Here is a 21,174-nt window from a genome sequence, read left to right on the forward strand (position 1 = left end):
ACCATCCCCCTACATCCAGGGCACCATCTGAGAAATAACCAATTATCCTCAAGAAAATATGACCTTACTTCTTGTTACAGACCATATAAAAAGTTGAATCCCTTATTCGCTCTACCAAAGACCAACCACTTCCCCCTAGACCTACCTGGTGTATACCAGGTCCCTTGCAGCTGCAAATTGTCCTACTTTGGCCAAACAGGCAGAACAACAAATATCAGATTTCAGACACAAGACTACATCCGGTTTCACCAGTACAGCTGCTCTGGGCTGGCAGACCCATGCCTTAGATACCCACCATAGAATTCGTTGGAAGAAAACAAAAATAATACACCGCAGCAAGTTTAAATATGAAAGATTATTCAAGGAATCTTCAGCAGATCTAAAAAACGTTCCTAACCTCAACAAATTTGGGTACATGAAACTACCCCAAATTTGGGAGACTTACATTTTGAGAACTTCAGCCCAACTGCCAAGTCAACCAAATTAGCCCACCAGAGGGCATCATTAGGACTTTAGGAACAATATTAGTTTCTTACTTTTCTTCCTCATTTGCTTTTGTTAGTGCCTGTGTGCACATACCATATCTTTATGTTCCTAATGATGGCAACGTGATGTTGCCGAAATATAGAAGTTATTTATTAAAGTTACCTTTAATTAATATACTTTATATGCGTTGTTAATTCCGTAAACTAATTACCAGGAAGATAGGACAGTAAAAAAAAACTCTCAGAGAAGTAGAGCAAAGAATATGTCAAGAAAAGCAAAGAAAAACAGGAAGAATGAAAGGGGCCAGTACCATCACTGGGAGGTCCCCTCCACCACAAACAGGTGCCTCGCATGGAGGGGAAGGTAGAAGAGATCATTCATTGAGTAAGGAAGAAAAGATGGGGGGGGGGATATAATGATAAGCCATCCTGAAAATAGTATAAGAGTGCAGTGACCAATGAAATTGGGAATATACTGTTTATATTGAGAGTGGCAGACAAGTAGAATGCACTACAGAAGATTAGTGGATACAGTGAATGACTTGAAAGTACAATACGACAGATAGCATTACTAAGTGAGTAGGACTTCCATGACGATGCCAATTTCAAGATGGTCAAATAATAATAATAAATAAATAAATAAATAAATAAATAAATAAAAATACTAAATCTGCTTCTCTCTCTGTAGACAGCCATTTTCTGATATTAGATCCATAATGAGCACCACTCAGAATACCACAGAAAATCTCCACCATCATTGACAAACCATATCCTTTGTAGCCACCTAAAAATTGAAAGATTTAGTTATGCTGTTTTTAGTTCCTGAATAATTAAAAATTAAGAAAATAATTCAATGCCCTAGCAAATCCCTCACTTTTAAAGAAACAAAATCAAAACAAAAATAAAAACTGGAATTTTACAGGTACTGAATTCACACTGAGCTGTTTTCTTGTGTAGAGGCTTAAGTGCTGTGAGGACATTATATTGGAGGTTTAATGGATTTTTTACAACACTCAGAAAGAATTAAATTAGAATTTAATACTCCTATATTTCATCCTAGTCACTAGGACATCTAAGGGGATTACAAAAACAATTAATGTAACATGCACACAAAAACTTACAATACTAAGCCCAACCACGTGGGTGACACTAAAGTCCTATCTAGGTGGAGCGCCCCTCTAAGGGCTTTAGTAGGTGGCCTGGAATGTAAGGTGGGACCTCTGGTGATGAGTGTTTCCCAAATCTTCGGAAGCTTAATGCAACCGTATCTGTTAAGATTTGGTTGGTTTCTGAGAGCTGCTGCTGCTTCTAAGAAAAGTCTCTCTTTCTTGAATTTGCTGTGGTGGAGCATGGTGGTTTTCTTCCATGATACTCTGTGGGTGGTGTCCAAAACATGGTCAGCCAAGCTTGAATGGCCATTGTTGTGTTTAACGATGTACGACTTGTGTTCCTCCAGGCGGATGGATGCTGATCTGCCTGTCTGTCCAAAGTACGCAAGCTTACAGGAACAGGGTACTTTGTAAACTCCAGGCAGAGAGAGAGAGGGGGGGAGCTGATCTTTCGTAGAACGGATAAGGGTAGCAAGTTTGCGGTAGGGCTTATATGCTGTGTGTAGGTTATACTTTTTTAGTATCTTTAGTATCAAAAAAATAATCAATTCCTCCCCCATTCCCCGTCCCTCTCGTCAACAAGAATTTAAAAATGCCATCACCATACCCTACATCCGAGGCACTTCTGAAAAAATAGCCAAGATACTAAAAAAGTATAACCTACACACAGCATATAAGCCCTACCGCAAACTTGCTATCCTTATCCGTTCTACGAAAGATCAGCTCCCCCCTCTCTCTCTGCCTGGAGTTTACAAAGTACCCTGTTCCTGTAAGCTTGCGTACTTTGGACAGACAGGCAGATCAGCATCCATCCGCCTGGAGGAACACAAGTCGTACATCGATAAACACAAATATGGCCATTCAGGCTTGGCTGACCATATTTTGGACACCACCCACAGAGTATCATGGAAGAAAACCACCATGCTCCACCACAGCAAATTCAAGAAAGAGAGACTTTTCTTAGAAGCAGCAGCAGCTCTCAGAAACCAACCAAATCTTAACAAATACGGTTGCATTAAGCTACCGAAGATTTGGGAAACACTCATCACCAGAGGTCCCACCTTACATTCCAGGCCACCTACTACCGCCCTTAGAGGGCGCTCCACCTAGATAGGACTTTAGTGTCACCCACGTGGTTGGGCTTAGTATTGTAAGTTTTTGTGTGCATGTTACATTAATTGTTTTTGTAATCCCCGTAGATGTCCTAGTGACTAGTACGAAATATTGGAGTATTAAATTCTAATTTAATTCTTTCTGAGTGTTGTAAAAAATCCATTAAACCTCCAACATAACTGAGCTGTTTGTTTTTCAGTTTTTTAGCCTGCATAAAAAGTCACCTTATAATGGAATTAAAGTATGCATTAATGAAAATGCTAAGTGAAAATGAATACAGTTAACTCTGAATTGGATTCAGCTGTGTAGAAAACTGCACTTAGGAAAATACCTCAGCTACATTCTTGTCTATAGTGGTTACGGTTACCAGTCTACTATTTTCATCAACTAATATTACTCTCCAGTAGTTATTCTTTCTTCTAACAGCCACATATTGAAAGAACCTCATCAAGATTTTTCTTAGCCTGATTAGCTAATTGCTATTCGTAAAATCAACTTAGTCATCTTCCTTTACACTCCTCACATTACTACCTCTTATCTTATAATGCCTTCTTCTTCTTCAGACTGCACTTCATTCATCATTTTAAACCTGCCTTCTATCTTTATATAGCTTCCTGACCTGAATACATTAGACATTGAGCCATTAAACAGTTCTTGACCAGCACAACAATTCCCATTACTAAGTGAGCAATATCATAAAATGAGGAGCTCCAACCTCAGCTCACCCGAGCTTCCCATAAACACTAGCCTTATAATTCCCATGCATCCTTTCTCAGTGAAGTCCTTATATGGCTGGCCTCTACCCTAGGTGATTACTTCATGGTCACTCTCACTAACTGGAGGCCTGTAGATCATTACAACATCAATGATACCCTATGGATGGAAGCACCCGAGTTCGCATTCCTTCCACGATGCATATAATTTTATATGGATTATTCAAGTGAAGATTAGTTAGTCAATCTCATATGGAAGTGGAAGGGTTTCCCCCTCCTGGGAATTCAGTTTTCTATCCTGACACATACAGTTAACAGACATAATAAACTGGCATCACACCTTTAGCTACTCTGACCATAATATCAAATAACAACAATAACCAACTGGAGACAGATTTGATATATCATTCACAACAACATCTTCTGATTGAAATAATACAAAATTTTTGATATTCATATCCATTATAAACTTACATAGGGCAGTTTCCCATCAAAAACTTTGAATATTAATTTTCTTTGCTTCCAGATCTTGAATTCAAACATATTAAAATAATTGAAATTATCCATAATCATCACTTTCACTTATTTATTATTATTACGTAACACCTACAGGAAGTCCAAAGGCTCGTTGAGGGGGGGGGGGGGGGAACCTGCTCTACAACTCTCCGTCTCCACCACTCCACTAACTACAATTACCTTCATCATCTACCACCGACTGCCACTACTATTTTCACAGACATCCATGTCCACAGCAGGATTCGAACCTACAGCCTTTTGAATGAAAAGCAGACATGCTAACCACTCGGCCAACCAAATAGCCAATTTGCTGGCTAATTTACCTATACCTGTCCTTTGTAACCTTCTACATTTCCAGGTCTATAGCAACATCCAACCAAATATCTCATCTCATCCACTTGCATCTCACACTATACTACCTCAAAAAACTACAACCACTATTTCAGTGCATGTATGTCCACTTTTTTTTTTGGGGGGGACATACTATTATTCTGTATCTCAATAACTCTCCTCTATTATCCCTTCTTTACCCTTCCTATCCTCATATCTTCTCCATCTATGTGTTCCTCACGATATCATCCTCATCTAACCATGTCTCATTTTTATTATTATCAGACTTCCATGGGGTCAACTTATCACAGGAGATAGAAGTTTTTTTTCACTTGGCTATGCTACCAATTATATATTTGGTTTAATCCTTTATCCAAGTGTAAGCAAACAAAGTTTGCACCTGAAGTATTTTCAGGACCGGGACAACTCGTGATAAAGGTGGTATAAGTTCTCATCACTTGCCTTAGTATTTCCCATACTGCAAAGCACATCTCCTTGCGGATGTGTATAATGCTAATGCTATGCCATGTCTGCAAGGAGATCTGTTTTGAATTATGGGAGATACTAAGGCAAGTGATGAGAACTTATACCACCCTTACCATAAGTTGTGCCAGTCCTGAAAATACTTCAGGCGCAAACTTTGTTTGCTCACACTTGGATAAAGGATTAAACCAAATATATAATTAGTAGCATAGCAAGTGAAACTTCCATCAACTTATCTCAAATCCAGAGAATTTTAATAAGGTGTGACACCTGTTGGCAACTGGTATAGGTAAATATAACTTCTCCATTACTTCCACCTTAGTATCACCACCTCTGGTTCTGGCTCCCACTGATGAGACCTCAATAAAGGTCGAAACTGGTCTGGATAGTGGCCCTTCCTTTAATGCATAGCATTATACATGTCTGCAAGCAGATGAGAACTTATACTACCTTTACCACGAGTTGCCCCAGTCCTAAAAATACTTTGGGAGCAAATTTTGTTTGCTTACACTTGGATAAAGGATTAAACCAAATATATAATTGTTATCACAGGAGGTTCACTAATACACACACACAGCTCATCATACTGTGACTTAAATGCATTCACTGTCTCTACACTAACCACACTTTTGGGCAATGCATTTCAACCACCAATCATTACCAGGAGGAGAACAAGGATGACCTCTTGTTCTCCTCCTATCTCCACCCATTCTGTTGAAAAAATCTGATCCACATTAATCTGATAATAATCCCTTATTAACTTATATGTCTCAATCATGTTCCCATCTTCCTCCTAGACTCTGCAAATTGAATTCTCTCAATTTGTCTCCAAACTCAGCATTCTAGAGACAGGATGTCAATTGTCCCTGAATCCTTTCCAACATCTCTTCATCCTTTTGAAAACCATGTGATGAAATCTGTGTCTCAATAACTCTCCTCTATTATCCCTTCTTTACTCTTCCTATCCTCATATCCTCTCCATCTATGTGTTCATCAAGATATCATCCTCATCTTAAAAAAAAAAAAAAAAAAAAATTAACTTAACCAATACAGTAATCCAAATGCAGTCTGATCAAAAGACAGCCTTATACAATGAAATAAAACATCCGCACTCCTGCAAGTCAATGTTCTCGACATCATTGCCATAATGCACTGACTATGATGTCCTCACAATTTTAGCAAAATGTCTTCAAAATTTCAGGTCCCTATCCACCAATTTTCAAAAAAAATAAATAAATATGAACTCAACCAATACAGCAATTTTATTCTCCTTATTGTTGATACTCCTGACATCTGTAGACAAACATAACTCATTTTTTTTTTCATAACTCAAAAGTATATAACAGAGGGCACACAAGGATTGAGGGTCTTGGATTTGGTCATCTCATCAAAGGATGTAATTATAAATGAAGTGTTAAATCACCCGCCAATTGGTGAGAGTGACCATGAGATGATTACCTGGGTGGTTGCCAGCAGTGTGAGGACTTCTGTAAGAAAAGGTTATATGTGGAACTATAAGAGGGGTGATTATGAAGAGCTCAGGAGACAGCTTGCAGGTGTGGCATGGAATGAGGAGTTAGCTGGAAAAGAGATCAATGCAGTTTGTATTTTCAAAAACAATCTAGTAGATGCAATGTCTAAATGTATTCCAAGGGGTAAGAAGGTTAAATAAGGTTGGTGTAAAATGGATGAATAAAGAGATTAAACATGCGATACAGAGAAAAAGGACATTATGGAAGCAGCATAAGAGAAGTGGAAATAACCAATTCCATGAGGACTACAAAGACCAGGCAAGGCAGGTGACTTGGTTGGTGAGGATAGCTAAAGAGAGGTATGAACAGCAGTTAGCCAATGAAGCCAAAAAGAATCCTAAGGAGTTCTTTCAATATGTAGCCAGCAAAAGAAAGAATGATTATGGAAGGATGACATTGATTGGAGAAAATGGTATAAAGACAGCTGTTGTGTGGTGGAGATACTTAATGAGCAGTTCATAAAGGATTTTCAATCTTGTGAATGTGACTTCATGGAGAGATTGAAAGCAGTTGATGATGGGGAAGAGAGACTGACTGTAAGTGAGCAAGAGATGTATGGGGAATTGAGCAAACTAGATGTAAATAAGGCTGTGGGACTTGATAATATATCGCCACGTATTCTGAAGGAACCTGCCAGGGAGTTGATGCCGGCCTTGACATATTTTTTTAATAGGAGTCTTGCACTGGGTCAAGATCCTAAGGAGGACAAGATTGTGCCACTTCATAAAGGAGGTGATAGAACTCAAGCATCAAACTATAGGTCTATCTGTGTGCCAGGTGTTGTAGTTAAGTTGTTGGAGAAGCTTGTGAGAACTAGGATCCAGAATTGGGTTGACAACAATGGTATTATCTTTCATGGACAGCATTGATTTATAAATGGGAGGCCATGTTTTAGTAATCTACTTACTTATTACAATAAGGTGACTGCTTCCATAGACAGAGAAGAAGGATACACAATAATATACTTAGATTTCGTAAATGCTTTTGATAGATTACCGCATAATAAGTTGATAGTCAAACTGGAGTGAATGGGGTTGGATATTAGATTGGTGCATTAGATTGGAGACTGGCTATTTGATAGGTATCAACAAGTTGTGTATAGGGGAGCGATATCCAGGAAAAGGAAAGTTACTAGTGGTGTGCCTCAGGGGTCTGTTTTAGGGCCATTGCTGTTTAACTTGTATATTAATGATAATGGCGAAGATTTGGATGGAGATATTCAATTGTTTGCAGATGATGCAAAGTTGGGACGAACTATGAAGAGTAGAGAAGATGTTGTGGCCTTACAAGAAGTCTTGAATAAATTGAGTGATTGGGCACGGGAATGGAGATGTGAGTGCAACGTTGCAAAATGTAAGGTTTTAAAATTTGGAAAACAAAAATGGGATGCAGAATTTATGCTTGGTGAGGATATATTGTTGGAGGTGGGGGAAATAAGAGATCTGGGGGTTTGATAGTGGATATGGATCTGAAATTTAGGGGACATATAGACAAAATTGTGAAGACAACACAAAGGCTTCTGGGAATGATGCGGAGGACACTGATGTGTAGAAGCAGGGAGATTCTTGTTCCATTGTATAAGGCTTTGATTAGGCCACACATGGACTATTGTGCCCAGGGGAAAGGTCCAGAGGGAACTGACTAAGGTAGTTTCTAAACCTCTGGAATGTTGTGTATGAGGAAAGATTGACAGGAATCAACTTGCAGAGTCTGGTAGGCAGGAGGAAGAGGGGAGATATGATAGAGACCTACAAGTTATTAAGGGGTTGTTATAGGATCAATGGTAGAGAGGTTCTACAGAAAATAGTGGGAGATCAGGGGAGAACCAGAGGTCATCCCTGGAAACTGTATAAAGAGGTTGTGAGTAGAGGAATGAGAAGCTGGTATTTTTCATGCAGAGTTGTGAATGATTGGAATGCCTTGCCTGCGAGAGTGGTGTCTGCAGAGAATTTCAGTGTGTGTTTAAAGCATGGCATAATGAGCTGTGTGTATGATAAAAGGACCTCCTAGATGAGTCTTTGACTCCATGGGGTCTTGGGTAATAATAATAATAATAATAAACGTAGTCTTAGAATTAATATCTCCCAGATCTTTGGAAAATTGATGCAGCAATACTTGTTGAGTTAGAGAAGAGTTTCAGAGCTGATACTTATTCCAAAAATAGTCTGACTTTTAGTTATGTCTAGGCAGTACAGTTGTCTTCTTCTATTTCATCCTGTGTGAAGTATTCAGATCATGGCGTACAAATCCAGACTTGCCATACAGATGATTACAAATGTAGTTTTTATGTTCTTTAAGCAGATGTTAACAGATCTACCAGTCTGCTCAAAGTCAGGGGTTGCAGATACAATTTAACTTTATATACTCCAGAATGTTCAAGTGGATGAAGAATGGATAAAGGAGGCTGCTAGCTGGATGCATGGTTTCCAAGTAGCATGGAGATTATGTGAGGAATTTTAGCTATATTTTCACATGTATCCTCAATCAAGGAGAATAAGTTCTGCAGTGATCTTGTGTGTTGATTGTGGGAGGGATGCGAGAAAGGCAGTATTTTGTCTGTTTTATAGTGATTGTCAGTGGTAACTATAAAAGTGTTACAAAGATGTATGAGTTTTGTGGTTACAGCTGTGAACACAAGCTCTCTTTTTCTCTGTGTAATTTGAGGATGCATACTTGTTGGGATGGATTGATGGTATGACTGTATATGCCGGCCTGGTTGGCTGAGTGGTTAGTGTATCTGCTCTCCAGTCAAAAGGCTGTAGGTTCAAATCCCGCCAATGGCATGGATGTTTGTGATTGTCTGTGAAAATGGTAGTGGTGGCAGTGGGTGATAGATGGCATCATTGGTGTAGCTGATGATGGTAGTTGCAGTTCATTGTAGTTGGTGGACTGGGTGGTGGAGATAGAGAGTTGTAGAATAGGTGCTCTCCCTCGATAAGTCTTTGGACTCCCTGGAGGTGTCACGTAATAATAATAATAATTTTTGAGACTAACTCTTCATTCTGGTCTATGTTATCATACCATAATTACAACTGGTCATAATGATCACCCTTCTCTTGTTTGCTATGCTAATTTGCCCTATACCTTTGTCAGTACCTTCCACACTCCCAGACCTATAGCAACATCCAGTTAGACCAACCCATCCTTCTCAGTTGTGACTTTCTATATGACTTCAGCCACTCCTCTTTATCACCATTTATCCCTGACCCAGTAACTCATATTGCAGCCTTTCTAGTATTATGCTGACCATCTTCATACGCACATTCACTGCTGCTTTTAGAATCTATTGAAATCCACTCTATGGACCTGATCATCTTGTATTTCTCTCTTCTTGCCCATTTTGCAGGCACTTTTTCAGCATCATCTATCTTACTCTCCTGCTCTTTCACATCTCCTCTTACTTCTTCATATCTCTCATTAACCTCTATCATTAGTCTCCTTTCCAGAAACAGCTTATCAAATGATGCACACCAACCATTCAAACATTATCAATTGCTAATATACAGTTCTATTCTTCCCACACATTCTTCCTTATACAGCTATGCCTACATACCATTCTTGATTTTCTTGCCTGCTGTCTCAACTCATCATTGTTACAACTGGACAAAACACACTGCTGTCTTTTACCCACATCAATGATCTACTGATATTCAACCTCGCATTCTCCTTTCATCCAACGAAGTCACATATTCCTACAACTGCCAAGAGCACTCTATGGCTCATTTCTCCTCATATCCAAACATAAATCACCTTGCTCATCCTCCCTCATGAAAAACAAACCTTGTATACCCAGCCATTCATTAAAGCTTTAATAATGGAATCTCCATACAGTGCAATTCTAGAATCATGTGACCTCTCCTTATCTATCTTTTCATTACATTATTTCAAATCCTACCATTCACATTGATGTCCCCCTTTCCACTCACCATATAACAACCAAGAAAAGTTGAATATTGAAAAATAGATCACATGAAGAAAAAGGCAAAGATCTTAAAACCTTTCAGATCCACTTCACTAACATGCAGATTAGCCCATATTCAGCCTATTCCTAAAAAAGCACAACAACTTTTTATTATCAAATTACTTACTATTCATTTCAATCAGTGGTGGCTTGTCCATAAAGGCTGCAGGACTGCATTGAATGCAGGCCCTACAGCCCTTATGAATGAGCCACCACTGATTTCAATCCATTCAACTTCTAAACTATCTGGGAGCATCTCTACTAATAAATGATCTCCAGTATCAGTTCATCCATTGCTGGATAAGAGGAGATATTCTTTTCTGATATCTACCTTTGCAAAAATGCCACAAAAAATTAGGAGAAACTAAAGTGGTTGCTTTTTGATATCTCTAAGGCAACAAATCAGATTTGGCACAAAGAGACTAAGTAAGCTCGCATGTTCTTACTGTAGCAAATGAGTTGCCAGCTACTTTCTTTCTGGTAAATATGTGTGGTGGGTAAAAAGATCCTTATCCAAAGTTGGCAACTAATACTCAGGTACTACAGGACCATGTTTCCTTCACCCAATTGCTTCTTTGTATCAACAACCACCCCAGCTGACTGTGAATGACAATCCACAGTTTTTCTGATGAGAGTACGTTGCACATTCCCTTTCTCATTCAACAAATGCTGTGCTCGACAAATTAACAAGACTTTGAGAATAACTCTACCACTACAACCTTGAATTCTGATCTCCAAATATTTCTTCAGTCCAAATGATAACTCTGTTAATAGAAGCAAAGAAATTATATTCTTGGTTTCATCCTTTATTCAAGTGTGAGCAAACAAAGTTTATGCATGAAGTCACTTCACAACTGGACTACTTGTATATAGAGACTAATGACTTCACATCAATTGCCTTAGTATCCCATAATGGAAAGAACGTATCATTATGGGCATGTATAATGCTAAGCATTATGGGAAGGGCAACTACACAGACCAGTTTCAACCTTTATTGAGGTCTCATCAGTGGGAGCCAGACCCAGAAGTCATACCAACACTGAAGTAATGAAGTAGTCATATTTCCACATAGAAGTAGTCAAAAGGTTACTAAAACAAGAGATTATCTTGTTACTAAAATACTCTGGATTACAGATAGATTGAAAGTTTTTGCACTTGATTATACTATAAATTAAAGGTGCCAAGAAATTATATTCTTGGTTTCATCCTTTATCCAAATGTATATAAACAAAGTTTATGCATGAAGTCACTTCATGACTGGCCTCTATATACAAGAAGCCCAGTTGTGAAGTGACATCACACGCAAACTTTGTTTGCTTACAATTTCTTGGTATCTTTAATTTATAGTATAACCAAGTGAAAATCTTTCAATCTATCTGTAATCCAGAGCATTTTAGTAACAAGGTAACTTTATAACCAAGGGGGGGGGGGCTTTCAACATTTGTTAACAGAAATCTCAGATATCATTTCTCATTTTGGGATAACTATAACGTCCAATCTTTTTGGTATAAATATATTACAAAATTGCTTCCTTCTCAACATCCAAGAAATAAGGTTTCTCATTTGCCCCAGGAATTGCTTGACATCTGAAAACTATTAATTCTATAAAAATCACATACATCTAACTAAAATGACTACTGTTCTTATATCCACTGTTGTGCCTTTAAGAACTCCCTAAAATTTCTGCTTGATGCAGTACAGAAAAGAGCAATTCAAATGACCAATGTCCATCTCAGAATTCATTATGTCCACATTCATGCAGGCATTCAATTTCTGCTGTATTCATTTTCTACAAATATTCCATGGTCAATATTGATCAGAATTAGCAAGAACATTCTCACACAGTGCCATAACTAGCTTTTCATAGGCCCTGTGCAAGATTTTATTTTTGCAACTTTTTTTTTTTTTTTGGGAAGAAAAAAAACACGATAGAAATAGATTGGTTAATTTTTAACTTTAATCAAAAATATTATGGAATCGGCCTCCACAGCAGCAATATTTGAAATTCGAAAATGAAAATATAATACTGATTATTTTTTTGATACTCAATTTCAGGTGTTCTTCGTCCTGGACCCTGTGACTGTGCACCTGCCTAGTTATGGCACTGTTCCTGCGCATGCCCTTCTTTCTTCCCTTAATGCATAGCATCATACATATCTGCAAGGAGATGTGCTTTGCATTATGGGAGATACTAAGACAAGGAGTGATGAGAGCTTGGTCCACCTTTACCACGAGTTCCCTCAGTCCTTAAGATACTTCAGGTGCAAACTTTGTTTGCTTACTCTTGGATAGAGGATTAAACTAAATTTATTATAGTCTAACCAAGTGGGAAAAAACTTCCAACCTTACCTAACCATGTAACCACATGAAAATAAATGAATAAATAAATATATATTTTAAATGCACAGTATTTAAAAAAAGTACAGCATAAAAATCAGAAAAAAGACTGCACTTATTTTTTTAAATAACAAAAATATTAACAGAACTTATTTTAAATTCAAATGAATTTGTGATAAATTATGATGTAGGAAAATGAAAATAAATGAATAAATATACATACATACATATTATTTTTATCCTAAGACTCCATAGAGTCATCTAGGAGGTCCCTTTTGTCATACACACAGCTCATCATACTATGCCTTAGACACAGTTAAATTTCTGCAGCCAGCATGCTCCTAGGCAATGCATTCCAACCATTGACAACTCTCCATGCAAAAAACCTGCTTCTAACTCCCTTGCTCACACCCTCCTTACACAGCTTCCAGGATGACCTCTTATCTCTCACCATTTTATGAAAAACCTCTTCAATGTTAATCCCATAACAACCCCTTACCAATTTGTACGTCTCTATCATATTACCCCCACTTGCTGCAATTCACTAGATTCTGCAAATTGCATCATCTCAACCTTTCTTCATATTCAACATTCCAGAGATCAGAAACTATTTTGGTTAATCACCTCTGCACCTTCTTCAACATCTCTTCATCTTTTTGAAAACTAGGTGACCAAATCTGTACACAGTAGTCCATATGTGGCCTAATCAAAGCCTTATACAATGGACCAGAATCTCCTTACTTCTAAAAGTTAGTGTCCTCTGCATCATTGTGTTCTCATCACAATTTTGGCAATATGACCTCTAAATTTCAGATTATTATCCACCATCACCCCAAAATCTCTTATATAGAAATTGTGAAAGTTTTGAAAATTGACAGGAGAGCTTATGAGAACACAATCTTCGGCAATGGAGTTGTCTTAGCTCACACTACTAAAAATATATATGTTGCCAAGTCATCATCTATATTCGCCGTTTATTAGTTCTTATGATTAAGATTTCACTGGCCCGATAACTGTTTTGAATTGTTGGTTCTAATCAGAGATCAGGCAGAAACCTTAAAAATGACAGGAATCCTCATTCAATACCAAAGCAATTCTGTTTCAGAAAAATGTATTTTTTATAAGTGAACAGTAGTAGGTTCTTAAGAGTAATTATCAAAAAAGAGCCTTAAATGGATTCATTTCGGCATTGTAAAATAAACAGATCAATCCATTATAAATTAAATATGCCAAGAAATTATAGTCTTGGTTTAATCTTTTATTCAAATGTAAGCAAACAAAGTTTGTGCCTGAAGTATGTTCCAGACTGGGTAGCCAAAAGGTGTCACACCTCATTATTATCAGGCAATTGCGTCTTTGTTTCTTTATACTTGGATAAAGGATTAAACTAAGAATATAATTTCTTGACAAATTCAAATTTATAATATAACCAAGTGGAAAAACTTCCAACAACTATATCTAATCCAGAGTATTATAATATTAAGGTGTGACACCTTTTGGCTACTCATATATGACCATATGACTTCTGCATTACTTCAACCTTGGTATCACTTCTGGGTCTGGCTCCCACTGACAAGATCTCAGTTTTCAGCAAGATAAGTACTTTGGTTTTCTTTCGTTTGATTTTATTTTACTGATGCTAATGATGGTTTTGTCACCACCACTAGCACTGTTTTTTTTTTTTAATAAATATTAAGATTACTGGTAGTGCAGTTAATATCTGCATTACGGAATTACTTTTAGCAGCATCACGGCTGCCATTTTATAATTTATAATACTGATAGAGGTGCCAAGAAATTGTGTCTGGCTCCCACTGATGAGACCTCAATAAAGGTCAAAACCGGTCTGGGTAGTGACCCTTCCAATAATGCATAGCATTATACATGTCCATAAGGATATATGCTTTGCATTATGGGATACTAAGACAATTGATGCGAAGTCATTAGCTTCTATATACGAGTTTCCCAGTCCTGAAAATATTTCAGGCACAAAATTTGTTTGCTTACACTTGGATAACACAATCTTTGGCAATGGAGTTGTCTTAGCTCACACTACCAAAAATATATATGTTGCCAAGTCATCTGTATATTCGCCATCTGTATAATGAAGGAACCATTAGTTTATATGGGAATTGCGGTGAAGTGGAGGTGAATGGTCTATTATAGAACCTTAATGTGAATACATCTGTGGGATTGGATGGAATATTAGCATGGGTCTTATGTGAAGCAGCTAAAGAATTATCAGTGCCCTTGACCTTATTGTTTAATCTGAGTCTCGGGTCTGGTTTAGTTCCGAAGGGGTGGAACATAGTTCTACTGCATAAATGAGGATCCAAGACTACTGTTGCAAATTACCGACCGATCAGCATATCAGGAGTCGTTGTCAAGATCTTGGAGAAAGTAGTCAAGGGAAAAATACAGGAATGGATTGATGAAAATGAGATACTATATGGAGGACAGCATGGTTTTGTGAAGTAATTGGATAACGGCTGAATTGGATAACAGTAATGGGTTTACATTGATACTGTTGGACCTGGCTAAGGCCTTTGACAGGATACCACATGGAAGTCTAATCCGTAAACTGCAATATATGGGAATGGATATAAGGTTGGTGAGGTGGATAGGAGGGTGGTTGATGGAGAGATACCAGAGAGTAGTTTACTCAGGAGTAGAGTCCAAAAGACAGCCTGTGACTAGTGGTGTGCCTCAGGGTTCTGTTCTTCGACTACTGCTGTTTAATTTGTTCATTAACAATATAGGGTAGGATCTGAGAGGAATGGTCATTTGTTCGCTGATGATGATGCTAAGTTGGGTAGGGCAATAGTGAATGCTGAAGATGTCAAAATTTTGTAGGATGATTTGGATAGACTGGAGGTCTGGGCTAAGGCGAATGGATGATAATTTAGTGTGGCAAAATGTAAGGTTATGACTTTTGGGGTGAAAAGATTAGCAGCAGTATATCACATTGGTGGAACTGTACTCCAGGAGATTGATGTGACCAGGGACTTGGGAGTGTTGGTGGATAGAGGGTTGAAGTTTAGGGGGGGGGGGGGGGGGCACATTGCAAAAGTGGCTAAATCAACTCATCAAATCACTTGGATGCTGAAGAATACTTTGACGAGCAGAGATAAGCAAGTTATTGTTCCTCTGTATCGAGCCTTGATAAGACCCCCATCTTGATTACTGTGCCCAGATCTGGTCACCTAGGTTTCTTCTTGGTGGGGAGGAGGTTGAGAGGATCCAGAGGCGAGTGACCAAGATGGTAGCAGGTCTATGAAATGAACCTTATGAAAACAGGCTGAAGATTTGTGGGTTGCAGAAATTGGTTGATAGGCAGAACAGGGGAGATATGATTGAGACATTCAAATTACTGAAGGGTTTCTATAAGATTAATTCAGAGGATATTTTTGAGAACAGAACTGGTAGTGGGAGGACTAGGGGACATCCATGGAAGCTGGGCAGGAGTGTGGCAAGTAAGGGTGTTAGAGCTGGGTTTTTTACTTTTAGAGTGGTGAATGAGTGGAATAAGCTGCCTGATTCTGTTGTGGGTGCTATGACAGTGAATGAGTTCAAGGCAAAGTATGATAGATACTGTGTGAATGTCGATTAGTTGTGATGGGCATGATGTTTAGGGCCTCCCTCGATGAGTCTAAGGACTCCTTGGAGTTGCCCGTAATAATAATCATAATAATAATAAAGGATTAAACCAAGAATATAATTTCTTGGCATACTTTATTTATAGTAAAATCAAGTGGAAAAACTTCTAACAAAGATCAATCCATATTCCATGCCCTACTTAAGAAACTTGAAAAGTTTCTTCAGTGGCACAAGCTAAGGCAAACTCTAATGCCAATGAATGTATTCTCATAAGCTCTCTTTTCTTTATTCAAAACTCTCGAAGCTTCTATATACATGTATATTTAGCTACAAAATAAGCATATATTTTTAATCTCACCTATTTATGTTTATTTTACATTGCAAAAATGAAAGGTTTTTGGATCTTCTTTTATAAAAAGAGAAAAATTTGCTTTCCCTAAACAGGATGTTATTGATCCATTCATATTTTATAGCAAAATAGAGAAAGAAAATTAAAAGTTTCAAAAATTTACTAGAGAGTTTGAAAGAACAGAACCTTTTCATAAGCTTTCTTTCTAGAAAATGTTTGAAAGTAAGAAAATTTTTCTACATTTCTTACTTTAATTTTTTCCATATTTTGCTAGGAAATATAGATATATCTGTAATATTGTCTACTGTATTATTTCATATAAGACAAATATAAGGATATTAGCTCTATAGTTTAATATTTTACTATGTACCCACTAAAAGCTCATTTACGATGAATTTAACTTTCTGACATATGTTAGGTGCAGTGTTGAATGAGTGTTTTTTTTGTTTTTTTTCCTTTATTTCGTGCTTAGTGGAGCCACCAATGAGATGAGTTTAGTAGTGATTTTAGGTCACTCAGTAAGATTTAGAGTGATCTTGTAGGTCACTAAGAATTTTTTGAACTTTGTCAGTTTGAAGTCTGGTGCTTCAGACTAGAGAAACTTAAAACACAAATACATGGATTGTGGGCTGAGATCGTGTTGTTTATATAGTGCAAGACAAAGCAACTCTGATTGCTGTCTTGTTCCCATAAGCTCAATGACAAATTTTCGAAATTTCACATTCTTTCTACATTTGGCTATAAAATATAGATGGTCCATAATATCCTCCATTTCGATACATATAATAAAACTATCACTTAAATTTCGTAGAATATTATATTTAAAAAACAACATGGCATAAAAATCAGAAAAAAAAAAAGATTGCACTTATTTCTTCAAATAACAAAAATATTAACAGAACTTATTTTCAATTGTGAAATATCCAGAATAATTATGAACTGAATAATCAAAATGAATTTTTGATTATTTTTTTAGCATTTTTTGGAGTAGTATACACATCTAGTTTATTCATAAATATTTTTTCTTTCTGCAAAAAATCCTTTCAAGGAATACACTGGTAACTAGTGCCAAAAGAAATTTTCTTATAAATTGTACTATGGAATAAGTTTACTAATTAGCCATGGAATCCGTTTTATTTGAACGGTTGCACACAAGATAAGGGGAATGCTTTTCCCAATCGGTTGGGTTTGCAATGATGCATGTAACAGGAATTTTTCTGCTTTGGCCAGCTGCATACTAAATCTTTCTACTGATTTGGCAAAAGCTGAATATCAGAAAAATACTAAAGCAAAACTGAATATTCAATGCATCCCTAGAAAATATATAGCTATGAATATCTCATTCCAAATATAATCAGATGACCTGGAATCCTGCACTACATGTGAAGACAAATGTGCTGTATAAATGAAGTGTACTATGATAACTGGATTTTCTTGATTGGTTATAACACTAAAGACCACAGCACTAAGGTTGCAGATCTACTGGTGTTTGCAAGATCTGAAGGAGGGAAAAAAATAAATAAATTCTATTTAAATTTGCTACAAGGGGTGAGTAATTACTCAGATGATTTCTGCAGTCCTGTATCATATACTAAAGATCACTATGTTACAAAAATGCCACTGTGGGAAGGGAGGGGAGAAGCAATTTTGCTTTCCAAACTGTTAAAATTGTCATAACTGTAATAACTGGGTTTCCTTGGTTATAACCACAGCAATAAAGCTACAGCTTTATCAGTGTTTGCAAGATAAATATTAACTCCTAAGAATGACCTTCCCTCTTCTTCCTGTCATGGATTTTAGGTCAAGTGGCCTGTTCCAGTTTTCATGCCATTGCTTTCTTGGTTCTTCCAATTCTTCTTTCCCCCCCATTTATTTTATATCTGATTAGTATTTTTGGCAGTCTGCTATTGTTAATTCGATTTAGATTTAGAAAGAATGTGAATATAAAACCAGTTAGCCACTGTTTATATTTACTTATATAGTGACTAACTGGTTTTATATTCTGGGATTGTAAAATTTCTTCATTTGTTTTATGGTCCCACTTGGTATTATCCAGCTGTTTTTCTGAGAAATTTCATTTCTGCTGTCTGAATCCGTGTTTCATTCCTCTTTTTTTTATGTTTCACTTCCATGTAATAAAGTTGGTTTAGACAAAATGTTATATAATCTGATTCTAGTGTGTTTTTGTACCAAGGATGGCTTAAATATATCATTTATTATACCATTTACTTTAACAAAATATGCCCTTCCAAAAGGTTGCAAAACAGTGAGTGTTTCCAGCTATTAATAAATACTTACAGTTAATCAACAGACATTAATTATCATAGGTGTACAATATGAATATGCATCTAATTCTAATATAAAGGAGAACAAAGAAATTTCGACAGTGCAAATTAGCTATTAAAATTTAATTAAAATTGTGCTCGCAAACGAGATAAATTAAAACAAACTTTCCACATTAATATACTAACTAGTTTCTTCAGATCCACCAAGAGGCAACAATGCTCCACCATTCAGTACTTCTTTTGGATTTGTTGTAACCTAATTAAAACAAGTGATTTACTGATGCATTATATCAAGATAAAGATATTCTTTTTCAGAGAAAATAAATAACAACCGTTCTATTTCTTAGCTTCAGTGGGAGAGAGAGAGAGTCCATTTGTTAATTTTAGATCTTCTTTTATATATATTCCATCTTTTTTTAAATATTTATATAGTATATTATCTATTTAGTCTACCGGCTGTGCCTTTGTTAATAATTATACTATATACTTATGAGGTGATTTATTATATAAATCTCTTTTACTAACAATTATTTTTATTTTGACTCCGAGTGTCCCTATATGTTATTGTATTGCACAAAAGTTCACTCCAATTGGTGCAATGACTTTAACTCTCTCTTTCAGAATCCAACTAATCATTGACTCAAAACCAAGTACAAAATAAACACATTTAATAAAACTAAAACAATATATATACACTTCTAGCAATAATACATAACTATAACTACAGATTATATGGATCCAAGGCATTATGTAAAAATATAAACTTACTCTTAAGACTAAACACTTTTTCTTTCACAATCACAAAAAAAATGTTCATAGTCTTTTTCTCTTTCTGTTAAGGCTCTTTTCCAGAAGTTATACGGCTCTGTACTTCATTTTCAGGATCCTTTTCATCAATCAATGTAACACACATAAAAGTCTTCTTGACTAAATCTTGTTTCATTTTAGTAGCAATACTCATCAGATCAGGCATCCTTAATACCTATAAATCTTCTTAATCAATATATTTTCTAAACATTCACTTTCAGGCATCCTTAATACTTATAGAACTTCCTTATCAATATTTTCTCTAAGAAAAACATTCACTTTAGAATGTAAGCAACAAGTTCTTCTTTCATTCACAATACTAAATGACAGTCTTAACTTTTTCCACTTATAAAAACTTACAGTTTCAAGATTTCCTTTTATTCATTACTTATTCCTCCTTGAAACCTATTATTTCCACTATTCCTTTTTCGGAATACACTATAAAATTTCTTCCGACTGCCACACACAAAAAAATCAAGTTCCTTCCAACTTGAATATTTACCGGCCAGTGTTCTAAAAACTTCCGAACACTCTCTTGTTTACAACCGTTACTTGGATACGCAACGCTTTCCTTGTCAGCTGTCAATCACACATCAAATCCTCTCCGGGAGCATGCGCACTCCACAAATGTCAGAAACTACGCACTGCAAATAAAATGGCTGACTCGCTGTATCCATTAGCGCTAAGAGAAAGTCTTTCACAAAATACAAAATTCAACATTTTTAAACCACAACAAACTTTCTTATAAGTAACACAAATATTCAGTTTACTAAGTACATAAATTTTTTTTTTACTTCTAATATAATATAATATTTTCATAACGAGCACATCACAAGTGCAGACACTGCGTGTATGAAAACAAAACTAACAAGCATAATTAATACGTAAAAATATTCAGAATTTTTAATATGATTATTTTTACATCAGTTTCATTTTTCTGTGAAAAAAATTAAAAAAAAAAAATTTTTTTAAATATTTAACCTACATCTAAATAAACTTTTAATGTTTATTTCTAGATCTTAAAATATAACGTGATTCTTGCTGATCATTATGTATACCTTCTGAATCACTAGTTTCAGAATCATCTGACGCTAGAGATAATTCTGAATTTTCTTCTTCCAAATTAGTATACTTACAAATTTCATTTTTATACCTTTCAAATATTTCATTTAAACTACTTGAATTATGTCCTAAATCTACAGAATCATCACTATCAGAATCAATTTCTACAGGTTTTTGAGATTCTACAAGTTTCTGGGATTCCTTATCCTTACTAACTAAATTTGAGGTATCTTTAACTTCCCTTTTCTTATTTAATCCTATATTTATCAACCTATGAAATTCCGCTATACTTTCATCAATGTTAGAGTTAATTTGATTATCATTATTCCTACATTGTACATCATCTGAAACATATGTCTTGGGAGTTCTAAATTTTCTTGTATTATGGTTCATTTTACCAAAATTTAATTTTTTCTTTTGCTGCATATTTGAATTATGAGTATTAAATCTATTCCCTTTCCTATCATTTAACCTTGAATAAGATTCACAATTAGTA

At 36.1% G+C, this 21,174-nt stretch overlaps 1 protein-coding gene across 1 annotated transcript in view; it reads right to left on the reverse strand.

Moving 5' to 3' along the window:
- LOC150095595 (uncharacterized) overlaps positions 1–21,174 on the reverse strand; it is a 199,497-nt gene that overhangs the window by 54,494 nt on the left and 123,829 nt on the right. Inside the window, exons 7-8 of the mRNA XM_090409759.1 lie at positions 18,996–19,065; positions 1,151–1,269 (exon numbers count right to left, since the gene is read on the reverse strand). Of these exons, the coding sequence (XP_090265885.1) occupies positions 1,151–1,269; positions 18,996–19,065 (189 nt within the window). The remainder of the gene's footprint in view (positions 1–1,150; positions 1,270–18,995; positions 19,066–21,174) is intronic.

This window comes from Typopeltis vanoorti, chromosome 20 (assembly GCF_054136105.1).
Source record: "Typopeltis vanoorti isolate ZY-2024b chromosome 20, IOZ_Tvanoo_1.0, whole genome shotgun sequence".
NCBI classification, from domain to species: Eukaryota; Metazoa; Arthropoda; class Arachnida; order Uropygi; family Thelyphonidae; genus Typopeltis; species Typopeltis vanoorti.